Source organism: Meriones unguiculatus, chromosome 10, assembly GCF_030254825.1.
Source record: "Meriones unguiculatus strain TT.TT164.6M chromosome 10, Bangor_MerUng_6.1, whole genome shotgun sequence".
Taxonomy (NCBI): domain Eukaryota; kingdom Metazoa; phylum Chordata; class Mammalia; order Rodentia; family Muridae; genus Meriones; species Meriones unguiculatus.
This window is the reverse complement of record NC_083358.1, coordinates 67,117,441-67,130,241: the sequence shown is the minus strand read 5'-3', so window position 1 is coordinate 67,130,241 and position 12,801 is coordinate 67,117,441. Positions and strand designations below refer to the sequence as shown.

At 37.5% G+C, this 12,801-nt stretch overlaps 1 protein-coding gene across 2 annotated transcripts in view; it reads left to right on the top strand.

Annotated features, from left to right (window-relative positions):
* Stpg2 (sperm tail PG-rich repeat containing 2) overlaps positions 1 to 12,801 on the top strand; it is a 575,612-nt gene that overhangs the window by 227,067 nt on the left and 335,744 nt on the right. For both annotated transcript variants that reach the window (XM_060392630.1, XM_060392631.1), the window contains one exon: positions 2,910 to 3,069. In XM_060392630.1, coding sequence (XP_060248613.1) covers positions 2,910 to 3,069 — 160 coding nt within the window. The remainder of the gene's footprint in view (positions 1 to 2,909; positions 3,070 to 12,801) is intronic.

Genomic DNA, 12,801 nt, shown 5'->3' with positions numbered 1-12,801 from the left:
CCAGTCCTTACAGATCTCTTTTTTTAAATGTTTCTTTATTAATTACAATTTATTCACTTTATATCCCGGCTGTGGCCCCCTCCCTCATTCCCTTTCAATCCCACCCTCCCTCCCTCAACTTCTCTCTTGCCCCTCCCCCATCCACTGATAGGGGAGGTCCTCCTCCCCTTCCATCTGACCCTAGCTTATCAGGTCTGAACAGGACTGGCTGCATTGTCTTCCTCTGTGGCCTGGTAAGGCTGTACCCCTTCAGGGGGAGGTGATCAAAGAGCCAGCCACAGAGTTCATGTCAGAGACAGCCCCTGTTCCCATTACTAGGGAACCATCTTGGAGACTGAGCTGCCATGGGCTACATCTGTGCAGGGGTTCTAGATTATCTCCATGCATGGTCCTTAGTTGGAGTATCAGTCTCAGAAAAGACCCCTGGGCCCACATTTTTTGATTCTGTTGCTCTCCTTGTGGGGCTGAGAAGGCAGTCTTAATAAAGAATTGGCTGGATTAGGAATGCCTATTGTGTGTGTGAGGGAATTTCTTTTTGAAGTAACAGATTTTCTCTCTTAAATGAAAGATAATAACTTTTTTCTTTTATTAATTTATTCATTGTACATCCTGATTACATCCATCTCCTTCTCCCAGTCTCACCCTCATACCACCTACCCCTATTTCCCTCTTCTTCTCAGAAAATGGGAGGTCCCCATGGATCCCAACCTGCCCTGTCACATCAAGTCACAGCAGGACTAATCCCATCCTCTCCCACTCAGACCAGACAAGGTAGCCCAGCTAGTGGAAAGGGATTCAATGCCGGCAACAGAATCAGAGACAGGGCTCGCTCTAATTGTTAGGCTACTCACACGATGACCAAGCTGCACATCTGCTACAAATAGGTAGAGGGCCTAGGTCCAGTCCACGCATGGGCCCAGGTTAGTTTACTCTGTAGGTCTTCTTGTGGTGTCTTTGACTGTGAGGGAATTTCTTAATTGGGTTAATAGAAGTAGAAGACCCACCCTTATTGTGGCTGGTCCTGTGTCCTGTGCTGGACCCTGGACTGAGTGAAAAGGAGAGAGTGAGCTGAGAGCTGACAGTCATGCATGCATTTCTTCTGTCTCTTCTTCACTGTGGATATAACTAGTTGCCTCAAGTTTTCCCAGTGACTTCTCAGGAATGACAACAGTTACCTGGAACTGTAAGCTGGATAAACTCATTCTCCCTTAAAGATAAAATACCATGTTTTGTCAAGGTACTTTATCACAACAATATTAGTGGCACTAAGAAACTGGAGACAGGACAAAAATGAAAGACCTGAAGAATGTCCGTATGTCCATTCTTCATGTTTCTTCCCTGCCTTCTGTGCAGTACAAATAATCAGGGGAGACGGGATGTTCTTATCTGCATTGTGCCTTTTTCCTGCCATGGGGGTTAACTCATTCTGAACACTAAGTGTTAGAATAACTTACATTCTTACTACTGCACAGTTCCAAGTTATGCTAAGCATCATTTTGAGAGAGTTGCTTAACAATATCTTGTTCAGATAAAATACAAATTAAAGATAACTAAGACGAAATAAGTAAGATTAATAAGAAAGCAAGGAATAAAATTTCCGGGAAATATAGCTATTTTTTTCTTCTGTGGAGAAAACACAAACAACTTTCCTAGTAGTCTGAACCCTGGTTAGTTTTCTTTATGTTTTAACTTGCACTGAAATTAGTTTTTCTAGAACACGATTACATTAACATGCTTATATAGTCAAGTACCAGGTTTTTACTTTTGTAGACCTGTTTTGTCATTGTACTAACACCATGATGTCCATAGTTATTCTTCACTTCATCAAATAGACTAAGGATCACAAAAGTGGAGTGGTTCCCTTAAGGTCACACAGCAAGCAAACAACAGATATTTGAAACCTATACACAACCAAAATACTTTCTTGTATCTCAGTAAATCATTAAGACTTAAAATTTTAGTCTTTTAACATTATTTTTTATGTGTATGGATATTTGCTTGTATGTATATGTATGCACCACATGTATGCTTGCTGCCCAGGAAGGCCAGAAGAGAGTGTAGGATCTTTCAGAACTGGAGTCATAGAGGTTGTGAGCCCCCACGTGGATGCTGGGACTCAGTCTTGGCCCCAGTCATAGAGGTTCTGTTGCTCCTAACCACTGAGCCATCTCTCCAGCCCCAAAATGTTTTAGTTTTCCATGCATAAGATAAGTGAATAGATTTCAAAATAATATAGTATGCAAAGTAATCTGTGCAGAATTTTTAAGGTTTTAATTGAGATAATTAGATAATACTTTTAAGGCATTAATTATGTACCTAGTACATGACATCTGTATTGTAGTTCAGAATTACTGTTAAAATTAATATGTGGTTAATGTTGATTAAAATGCAAATGTAACTGCATACCATATGAAAAGCAGTAAGTGATGAAAGCAGAAGCTTTCCGACTTAATTGGAACCTATTAAAAAATGAAAGAAGCAGCCTCATTTTGTAGAACAAGTCAAGTATGCTAGTTCAGAACGGTAAGGCAGAGACAGCTTTGCCGCTGAGAAAACACATGCTCATTGTTGTGAGTCCTGTGTGGAATTCAGCGCTCTTTATTAAAGTTGAATATGAGAATTCAACTCAAATGAGAATTTGACCAAGGTCAGGGGGCCTACTCTTTAAGTATTTTAAACTTACATTTCATTATTCTGTTTACTTTAATATTGGATAATGAATTATACTTGTATTATAAAGATATATCTGGTAGAATCTACATTAACATTCTCTGTTTTTAATGATTAATTAAAGACATTTCTGTATGTTTTTAACCAGTGCTTTTCCAAGTGTGAACATTTACCCAATACGTATTTGAATATCTTTCAGATACATTACATTTATGCTTATCTTTTACATTTTTTTCTAGTTCATGCCAGCTCCTGGCAGCTATGATGTTCAGGAATCATATGATAAGTCCCAAGTTAAACATAAGTACATGCCACCTCGCACTTCAGTGGCTAGAAAGAAACATTCCTCCTTCCTGAGTTCAGCTCCTCGGTGCGTGGAAAAAATCGATGATGGACCAGGTAAGGCTGACTGTTCCTTGTGTCTGTGAGAAGTCACAGTTGCATACGAATGGACGATCAAAATACATTCACAGACTTGATGATGATGATGGTCATTCACACTCAGACTTTCCCTCAAAAGACAAACAGGAATAGTGTGAAATGTGAGACTTTTGGACTTGATAGGTGTTACATTTCCTAATCATTCCAAAGATAGTTTATCAGTTTTACTTACAATAATAAATTCATCTAGCATTGTGTTGGGGAAAAGTTCAGAGTTCTTAGCACATAAAAAGTTATTAAAGGAGAAAGGTACTTTCCCCTAGTTTGGAAAATCAGTGCAGTACAAGAAAAACATCCCAGTTATGTAAACTGCTTGGATATTTTTAAATATCAAGAATACATGGTTATTTTAATGGTTAGTTTTGTCAACTTGTTGGATTGTGACATGCCCAAGGCACTCTGAAGCAGACCTTTAGATGTTTGTGGGAGCATACTCCACAGGGTTCGCCAGGTCGGGAGTGTGCTCAGGCAGGGTTTACTGGGAGGGAGACCTGGCCTGAATGAGGATGGTGGGGTGTGATGGGCTGAGGTGTTGGGATGACTGAAAGTGGAAAGGGGAGTTCCAGCCTTGTATTGACTGTCCTTTTCCTTCCTATCTGTCCTGGTCCACAACGATGAGAGCAAGCAGTCTCCATGTGCTGTGGCAGGAGGTAGTTCTGAGACTGCCTTCCCTGCCAGCCGCTGACATACAGATATATATTATATTATATGTATGTGTGTGTGTGTGTGTGTGTGTGTGTGTGTGTATACATACTTGAGGATTAAGAGTATAAAATGATTTTGATTCTGAAATTTGGGATTAGATCTGTTATTAGTATTGTTGGTCAAAAAATGAAGTAATAATTTACCTTGGCAATGAAGGTAAGTCAGTTAGTATATCATCATACACAGCAAACCACACAGACAACAAGAACAGTAGTTTTCAGCAGCAATTGTATTGTAAAAAAGTACGTGATTTGTACTGAATCGCGGAAAATGTGAAGGAAAACAGTGAAACATACTTCGGAAACTTTCTTTTCCCAGAGTTTTCAGTGAGAAACTAAACTAGGAGGCAGCCTGTCAAACAAGTAACAGATGCTTGAGGTCTACTTTAAGTTGAAATTTAACTGTTTTCTTTCTTTCTTTCTTTCTTTCTTTCTTTCTTTCTTTCTTTCTTTCTTTCTTTCTTTCTCTTTTTCTTTCTCTCTTTCCTTCTTTTTCTTTCTCTCTTTCCTTCTTTTTCTTTCTTTCCCTTCCTTCCTTCCTTCCTTCCTTCCTTCCTTCCTTCCTTCCTTCCTTCTTTCTTGCTTTCTTCCCCCCCCCCCCTTTTTTTTTCTAAGAGCTATTGTACTGCTGTTACATTATCAAGTTTCAGGTATAAATCAAACTTAAAATCTTAGCTGGGAGCAGTGGTGCTTCAAAATTGATTAGTATGACAAAAAGTTCTTTATTTCTTCTAAAATATATGTATATACATACATATATATCATTTATTATAATAATGAGTATATATCATATACCATGAGTTTTCTGATGTAAACACTTCATTTCTACTTGTGGTTCTTAATAGTTCTGGCTTTTTTAAGGGATGAATAGATTTGATACGTTCCAAGAATAATTATTTTGCAGTTCATTTTGTGTCCCATGTCGGTGCTTGTCTTATAAATGGTCTCCTTTCTTACTATGCACTTGTTAGAAATAAAGTAGTGAAAAATTGTTTACTCTGTTTGCTGTTTAGCTATTGGTATTTTTGTTTAACCTTATCAATTTTAAAATGATTTATTCTTATTTTTGTATGTTCATAAGTGCCTCATATATGTATGTGCACCTGGTATATAGCTTGTACCTGTAGAGGCCAGAGAAGGGCGTTGGATTCCCTGGAGCTAAAGAGATAGGCTGTTGTGAGCCACTGGATGTGGGGGCTGGAACTTGAGCCCAGGTCCTCTGCAAGAGCAGTAAATTCTCTTTATCATAGAGCCACCTCTTCAGTCTCTTGTTACTTTAATACTTCGGGAAAGGACTTTTCATGTTAAATGTAACACTCATTACATATCAAATTATTTTATAGTACTATGCTATATATGAAAATGAAGTTTTAAGACTATTTGAGATTGAGAGTGTGGTATGCATATTTGCTTTTGTGATATTATTTTGGTGACTTTGCTTTATAGAATTAAAGAGAAATATATTATCCTTTCAAATAAAATTGCAAATTAAAATCAATTTGTTATTTTTCATGTATAGATAAAATTTTAAGAACAGAAGTTGATAAATATATGAATAATCTTATAAGATTCACAGATTTATAAAATATTTATGATTTACTCAGCATTTTATTGCCATCTATTTATTTTAAACAGCTTTAGAACTTTAACAGATCTGGAAAGATTTTGTCTTAATTACAAAGGAAGTCTTTTCTCTGACTGCATACATTTAAGAAAGATAAAACTCATTTTCATTAGTCTAAATTAAACAGGAAGAGAGTATATTTGCAATCAGTATGCTGTATTCCATTAAATGTTGTGTAACCAATAAAAACACATTAGAATTATTTAATGAAGAAATTATTAAATGAGGTGTATCACATTATAAAGCAATCTCCTTTTATTACCTCAAGTTTCAATTCATGGGTATGTAAATGATTTTGTGATTGATCCAGCTCAGGTAATGTGAAATTGCTAAGTGGAAAGGTACTTAAATATTCCTTTCTTGTATCATCCTGCTCTGGATCTTGTACCTGGATATTTACATTGGTTGTGGCTATTATTTGGCTTGCCCCCCTTTTTTTGTACAGAATGGGCAGTTATGCTTTATAGCCAAACTTAATATAAACTCCCTTTTACCTTTAGCATTTAAGCATATCTTAGGCATTTTGTACCTGGGCTTTCACATTGGTTGTGGCTATTTTTGGCTTGCCATTTTTCTTTTTTTAATGCAGAATGGGCAGTTATGCCTTTATAGCCAAACTTTATATAAACTCCCTTTTACTTTTAGCATTTAAGCATACCCTAGGCATCTTGTACCTGGGTTTTTACATTTGTTTTGGCTATCTTTGCCTTGCCCCCTTTTTGATATGGGATGGACAGTTTCATCTTTTTAATAGATGAATTATAATTTTTGAGTTTTTAGGACTTAACTAGGCTGCCGTGTACTTTGCTACCTGTAAGCCTCCTGTGACTTTTCTGCATCAGGCATGACCAACATTTGTCCCCCGTGAAAATGTCTCATGTTCGAGAGGATAAGCCAGCTTCCAGAGCAATGTGACATTATCTTTCCTTACATAAACCTAAAATTGATGTGAATCCAATCTTTAGAACAGTAAGGACATAACATCTATTATTAAGAAAAAAGAACTTACATGGTAACCTTAAGGAAAATTTTGTCATTTTGAATCTTAGACTGTCTCTGCAAGTGGCTAAACAGAAGGAGTTATCATTCTGGCTTTTATTATGTAAATTAGGCTGGTCTGGAACTCAGAGATCTCCCTGTTTTGTTTTACTTTGTGTTGGGATTAAAGGCTTGTGCCTTCACCAACTTGTTCAAATATTTTTTTTCTCAAATCAATACCATTGTAATTCAAAGCTTTTAAATGAAAATCAAGCAAAGAGGAGAGAAAATTTTAAGTTTTGGGTCAGTTGTGCTAATTTATGGTGTAAACACAAAGCCCAGTTGTTTATTTTTTGGAATTTAGTTGTTGTTACATCGAAATCAGAGGACCCTTACCAGAAAGAGCTGGCTAGCATCTTGCAGCTAGAGAGCTTTGAATGTTAGCTGTTATTAATCTAATTATTAGAAAGGGTGCAATTTCTATTGTTTGTAACTAGTATTCCAATCCCCACATTTTCTCCTTGAACTTTCTTGGAGAAGGTATGGAGAAGAGCCATCACCATTAAACATATTGTAACCAGATCCATTACTATGACAACCAAAACAAAGCCAAAAAGGATTAAAACACCCTTTGCCATGGCTTTTTTTTTTTTTTTTTTTTTTTAATTTTAGATTCAGTTTTAGGCCAAGCTCTGTCTAGAGGTTTGCTTGCCTCCGTTTTTTTTCTTTCCCACCATGGCTGCTGAGCTGAACCAGTGAGCCAGCCACAGTATAAGGGAGCCATGCTAGTGAACCCCTCAGACTGCAATGGCAGCCAGTTTTGTTATGGAAGTCTTAGGTCTGCCCACAGGAGGCTGTCTTTTGCTCCTGGGCCTGTTTAAGAGTCTCTCTGTATTAAAGAGACAGTAAGTGACCTGGGAGTTTTAGGTTTTAAGTTTGGGTTGTATCACTGGGAGCTTATTCCCCCCACCAAATTATGTTAAAGTATGATTTAAAGGGTGTGGCTACTTAGATTAGTTGGGCACCATTTGTTGTGGCGAAATGATATTTATTATTGATTTATCTTTTAGTTAAGCAGCATTTGGCCCTAAACCAGCTGTATGCCCAAAACACCACACAGAGACTAGGATTTGTTTAATTAACCTAGAGCACAATGCTGGGCAATAGTTACTCCATTCTAAACCTGCAAGCCCACATAGTTTCCTTCCATTCAGATTTCACCAATTATACTTGCTTTTTGTCATATCTTAGGTCCGGTCCATCTCTCCACGTGTTTCCAAGATCTCTCCTGCGGATTCTCAGATTCTCTGCTCCTACTTCCTCCCACTTGCTTCCTTCTCTTCCCTTCCGGCCAGGATACCCTACCCTATTCTCTCCATTGCACAACATTGGGGTTGGTTGTTTAATTGACAATATAGAGAACAAATGGAGGCATGTTGACACAGACTTGAGACAGGTGATCCTTAGAATAAACATCACAATGTAATGTCTGGATTGAAACCAGATAGTTGGGTAGAGAAATCAGCATTTGGATGAACAAGGATAAATTGTATACATTCCAAAAGAACATTATGCCAACATTCAGTTAATTTGAGTATCAACTTTAATAGAGTTCTATAAAAAAATGTAGAAATGCCACATATTCTATAAAATCTGGAAATCTTGGAAAAAAGATAGAATTAATGCATTTATTCACTTATGTCACTTGTGTTCTAAGAGCCTCTTATGTACAAGCAGTGTTCTAGGCATTGGTAGAGCAAACAAAGACAGCCCTCTTTGTTCCTCAGTGCTTAGTTTCAGGAATAATATACATCTGCTAAGTGAGTGAACTAGACGGAGGAACGATGGAAGACAGGAAGGAATCAAGCAGACAGGTAGGCACATGTTGTGGTGGCTGTGGAGAAGGTAAGAGACACAGAGAACAAAAGGAGTTTAGAGTGGGTGTGAGTCCTGTCAGGTAACGTTATGAGAGAAAGTCTCACTGAGAAAATGGCCTTTGAGCAACTATGTAAGACCTGTCAGAAAGTTTGTCTTCCTTCCTTCCTTCCTTCCTTCCTTCCTTCCTTCCTTCCTTCCTTCCTTCCTTCCTTCCTTCCTCTCTCTCTCTCTCTCTCTCTCTCTCTCTCTCTCTCTCTCTCTCTCTCTCTCTCTCTCTCTCATCAATTTAAAAATAATTTCTTGGGTCAGCAAGATGGCTCAACAGGTAAAAGCACTTGCCCAATAAGAAAGACTTCAATCTGAATTTTGTCTCCAGGACCCATGTAATGGTGGAAGGAGGAAACTGACTCTGTAAAGTTGTCCTCTGACTTCCACTCACATGTTGTAGCACCCACGTCACATTCTGCACACACTCATACACACACCGACTAAAATTAATACAAAATATTAACATCCTTAATTATTTCCAATTCTTTTTAGTGTTCTTTTTTTTTTTTTTTTTTCGCTAGGATTTGCTTTCTAGCCCAGACTCCTCACAGATTCACAAACTCAACCCTTCTGGCTAAACTGCCAGAGTGGCTGAGAAAGGATGCATGTACCATAATTCCTGTGTTCTGTTTTTATTTTTATTTTTTGTTGTTATGTTATGCAGCCTAAGCTGCCTTGAGCTGCAGATGCTCATGTGTCTCCCCAACACTACAATTATAGGCAAGTATCACCATGCTCAGAAATAGGGAACCACAGGGGGATACAAAGTGAATAAAGTGTAATTAATAAAGAAAAAAAAGAAATACTTACACATGTAGAACGTTTTTTATTATGCTTTATTTATTGATACCGAGTGTGTGTGCGCACACTCGTGGGTGTGAATGTGTGCGTCTCTGTCTGTGTGTGTCTTTCTATGTCGTTATGCTCACATGCTCATACCACAGGTGCTTGTGGAGATCAGAGGGCAACTTGCTGGAGCCCATCTCTCCTTCTACCCTCTGAATCCTGAGATTGAATTCAGTTTGTCAAGCTTGATGACAAGTGTCTTTAGCCACTGAGCTGTCCGTATCAGTAACCCCGCATCTATCTATTCTGTTTTCCTTCCTAGGATTATCCATCCCTCCTCCTTATACCTTTACTTTATGCCTCTGCTCTTTGTATGTCTTGTAGTTTTCTTATTGAAGACTAAACAGCCAACATCCACAAACTATTCAATTGCATAGGTGTATCAGAATTCACATTTTTCAGTTTTCCATTAGTTTGGGTTTTCTTTATTGATTCTATTTCCACTTTTATGTCTTGTACACTTTTCTTCATTTCCTTTTATTGTTTGTATTTTCATTAGCGGATTTAAACACCTTGAACATATTCATAAGAACAAACTTGAATTCCTTATCTTGCATTTTTCAGGGCCTACTATAAAGGGTGGCTTAGTGAAGACATATTGGCCTGACTATTACTGACTGTGTTTTTATGTTGCTGTCTGTGTGGTTGATGATTACAATTTTAGGTGCTGATGTGTGATCTTGCCCCTGTTGAAATAGGTGTTTCATTCCTTGGTTTCTATTACCTTTCCTGGTTTTTAGGAGAATGTGGAGGTTGTGGATTGCCTAGTAGGGAAAGCTTCCAAGATCCTTTTACTGTGGCCACTGTGGGTCCCAGGGAGAACTTGTTTTTAGGTATTGTGAGCTGACAGTTAGGAGTGGGCGTGGCCCAGAAGGGGGCAGCTAGGAAGGCCCCAGGAGGGAGGAAAGCTGGGTGTGCCACCAGGCTCTGCTGGACCCCATCTCCGAATCACGGGGTCTGCTGCAGAGCTGGATAGAAGGCTGACGGATTGGAATTGGAGGACAGGAAGGAGGGTGAATATGGCTACCAGATTCCTTGGCAGATGTGGTTAGAGGGTTTCCAGGAAGTGCCTGAAGGAGATGGAATGATGGAGGAAGACTGTAGGAGGGGATCTGAGTGATCTGCTGAGGACAAAGGGAACAAGAAAGAGAAGGTTGCAGCAAGCGGTCTGACTGGAATTGGAAGAGAGGAGGGAGAATGAGGATTCTTTGGCCAGTGTTACAGTCTCAAAGTTTTGAATGAAGAATAATACGAAATTTAAAGTATAATTTTCAGCAGCAACTCACTGTTTCACTGAGTGGTTATCACAGCAGTACAGTGCGTGGAAGGTAATAGTCATTGTTTAAACCACTCAGGTACTGACTGACTTTACTGTGCAAGTATAGATCATTTCTCAGAAAGATAACATTGTGATTTGTGCATTGGATTCCCAAAGGAAATTATTTTAAGAAACAAATATAATTTATCCTAGAAGTTAATTGAACATATTCCATGAAGCTAGTTTTTCCACTCTTTTAATAAACATAAGTAATACCTTTGATATAAAAATCACCGTAGTGTGAAAACTAATTATTTCTTCTATTTTCTCAGTGACTTGTAATATTCTATTTCCCGAAGTACCATAAAGCTTGTCCAAAAGCAGTTCTTTCCTCACATTGAGTGCTGTTAACAGATTGCTATAAACATGGAATGTTTTTTTTTCCCTCCTTCTACAGCTTCTGGGAATGTTTTGAGCTGCTTGAATGCATGGTAATTCTGACTAGAAGGAAAAAAAAAAAGATGAAATCAATTTTTGGAATATCTTTATTTTATTTTAGGATAGAAAACAAACTAATTTCATTACCTTTTCAATTTCTATTATATTTGGGTTTTTGGTACATTCAAATTATTTTAATACTTTTTCCATATTTATACACAGGATGATAATTACTGTTTTTGTCAATAAGCATGATTATAAATAACATTAACAACAAACTAAGTACATACAGATTACTTTTTAAAAAATATATATTTAAAAATATTTGTCAGAGTATATATTTGGATTATGTTCTTTCATCTCCCCCAACTCCTCCCATATCTTACCCACCCAACTTCATATTTTTCTTTTGCTTAAAAAAACTTAAAAAAAGCCAAAAAAATCAACTAAAAAAAAAAAACCCAAAACAGTGAATCAACCAACCAGCTAGATATCCAGCCAGCCATTCAGCCAACCAAACAAACAAAAGCACAGACATAGTAATATGGAGTCCATTTTGTGTTTGGTAAACTACTTCTGAGAATAAGGACTGTCCTAGACTGTGGCTGATATACAGTGCCATTCCACTGAAGAATATTGATTGTCTCTCTCCCAGAATCTATTGATCGCAAACAGCTTTTTAGTTAGGTTGGGATTTGTGTTCACTTTCCTTTTTTAACACTGGGATTCTGTCTGTCTTGAACCTGCAGAGAACTTGTGTATGGTGTCAGAGTTCATTTGTGCATCAGTCCTGTTGTGTCTGGATGATGCTATTTTTTGGGGTCATCTACAACTCCGATCTTACAGTTTTCCACCACTTCTTTTTCTTTCTCTTCTTCTTTCTCCTTCCATCCTCCTTTTTATTATTTAACATAGCCTCTGCATTTTGATGAAAGGAGTATTATATATAACATATTATATAATATGTAATTATATAATATACATATAGATATATATCATATAACATATATGATATATGTATCATATTTTGTCTGAGTGCTTCAAAGTCTCACTTTTTGCACATTGTCCAGTTGTATGTCTCTATGTTAATAACTGTCTACTGCTAGAAGAAGCTTTTCTGATGAGGGTTAAATGATGGATATACATTGAGTCCATGGGAAAACTTGAGTCATGTAACAAATTTCTAATGTAGATATTCCTGGCTTTATTTTGGTCTCATGGGAAGTACAGATGATATGACAGAATGGGACTTTCCTGAGCTCAACTGTTATTTCTTTGACGGAGCAAGGCCCATGTAGGGGGAAAAAATAAAAGAAAACATCATTTGGAGAACTCTATTGATATCAGAAAAAGTGGGTGGCTGTATTGTTCTTATCTCATATGTATTTATTTTTGATATGTTGGAGAATTTAATTATAGCTTGAAAAAAGAATCAAAAAATGATGCATATAGATATATGTCATTAGGAGTTTTTTTATTGCTATGTTCATTTATCAGAATAATAGTAGGTTTCCCCTAGGGCCCATAAACTAGTCTCAGGTTCATTGCTTCATTAACAGGGTATGAGTTCCACCTCATGGATTATGCCTTAAATAAAATTAAAATGTGTTTGGCACTCTCATGAAATCTGTGCTGCTATTACACCAGTGGGTATATCTTGTAGGCCTCTTGCTATTGTAGCTTGCAGAGTTTGTAGGTAGGTGAGATTGATGATTACTTTTCTTCTTCAGTGGTGTGTATTCATTGCTGGTGGAAGTGTAAACTGGCACAACCACTATGGGAACCAATGTGGAGGGTACTCAGAGATCTAGCATAAGATCCAATTTTAACACTCTTGGGCACAATGGACTCTACATTTTACTGCAGAGATATTTGCTCATCCATGGTTCTTGAAGATCTGTCATAATAGCCAGAAA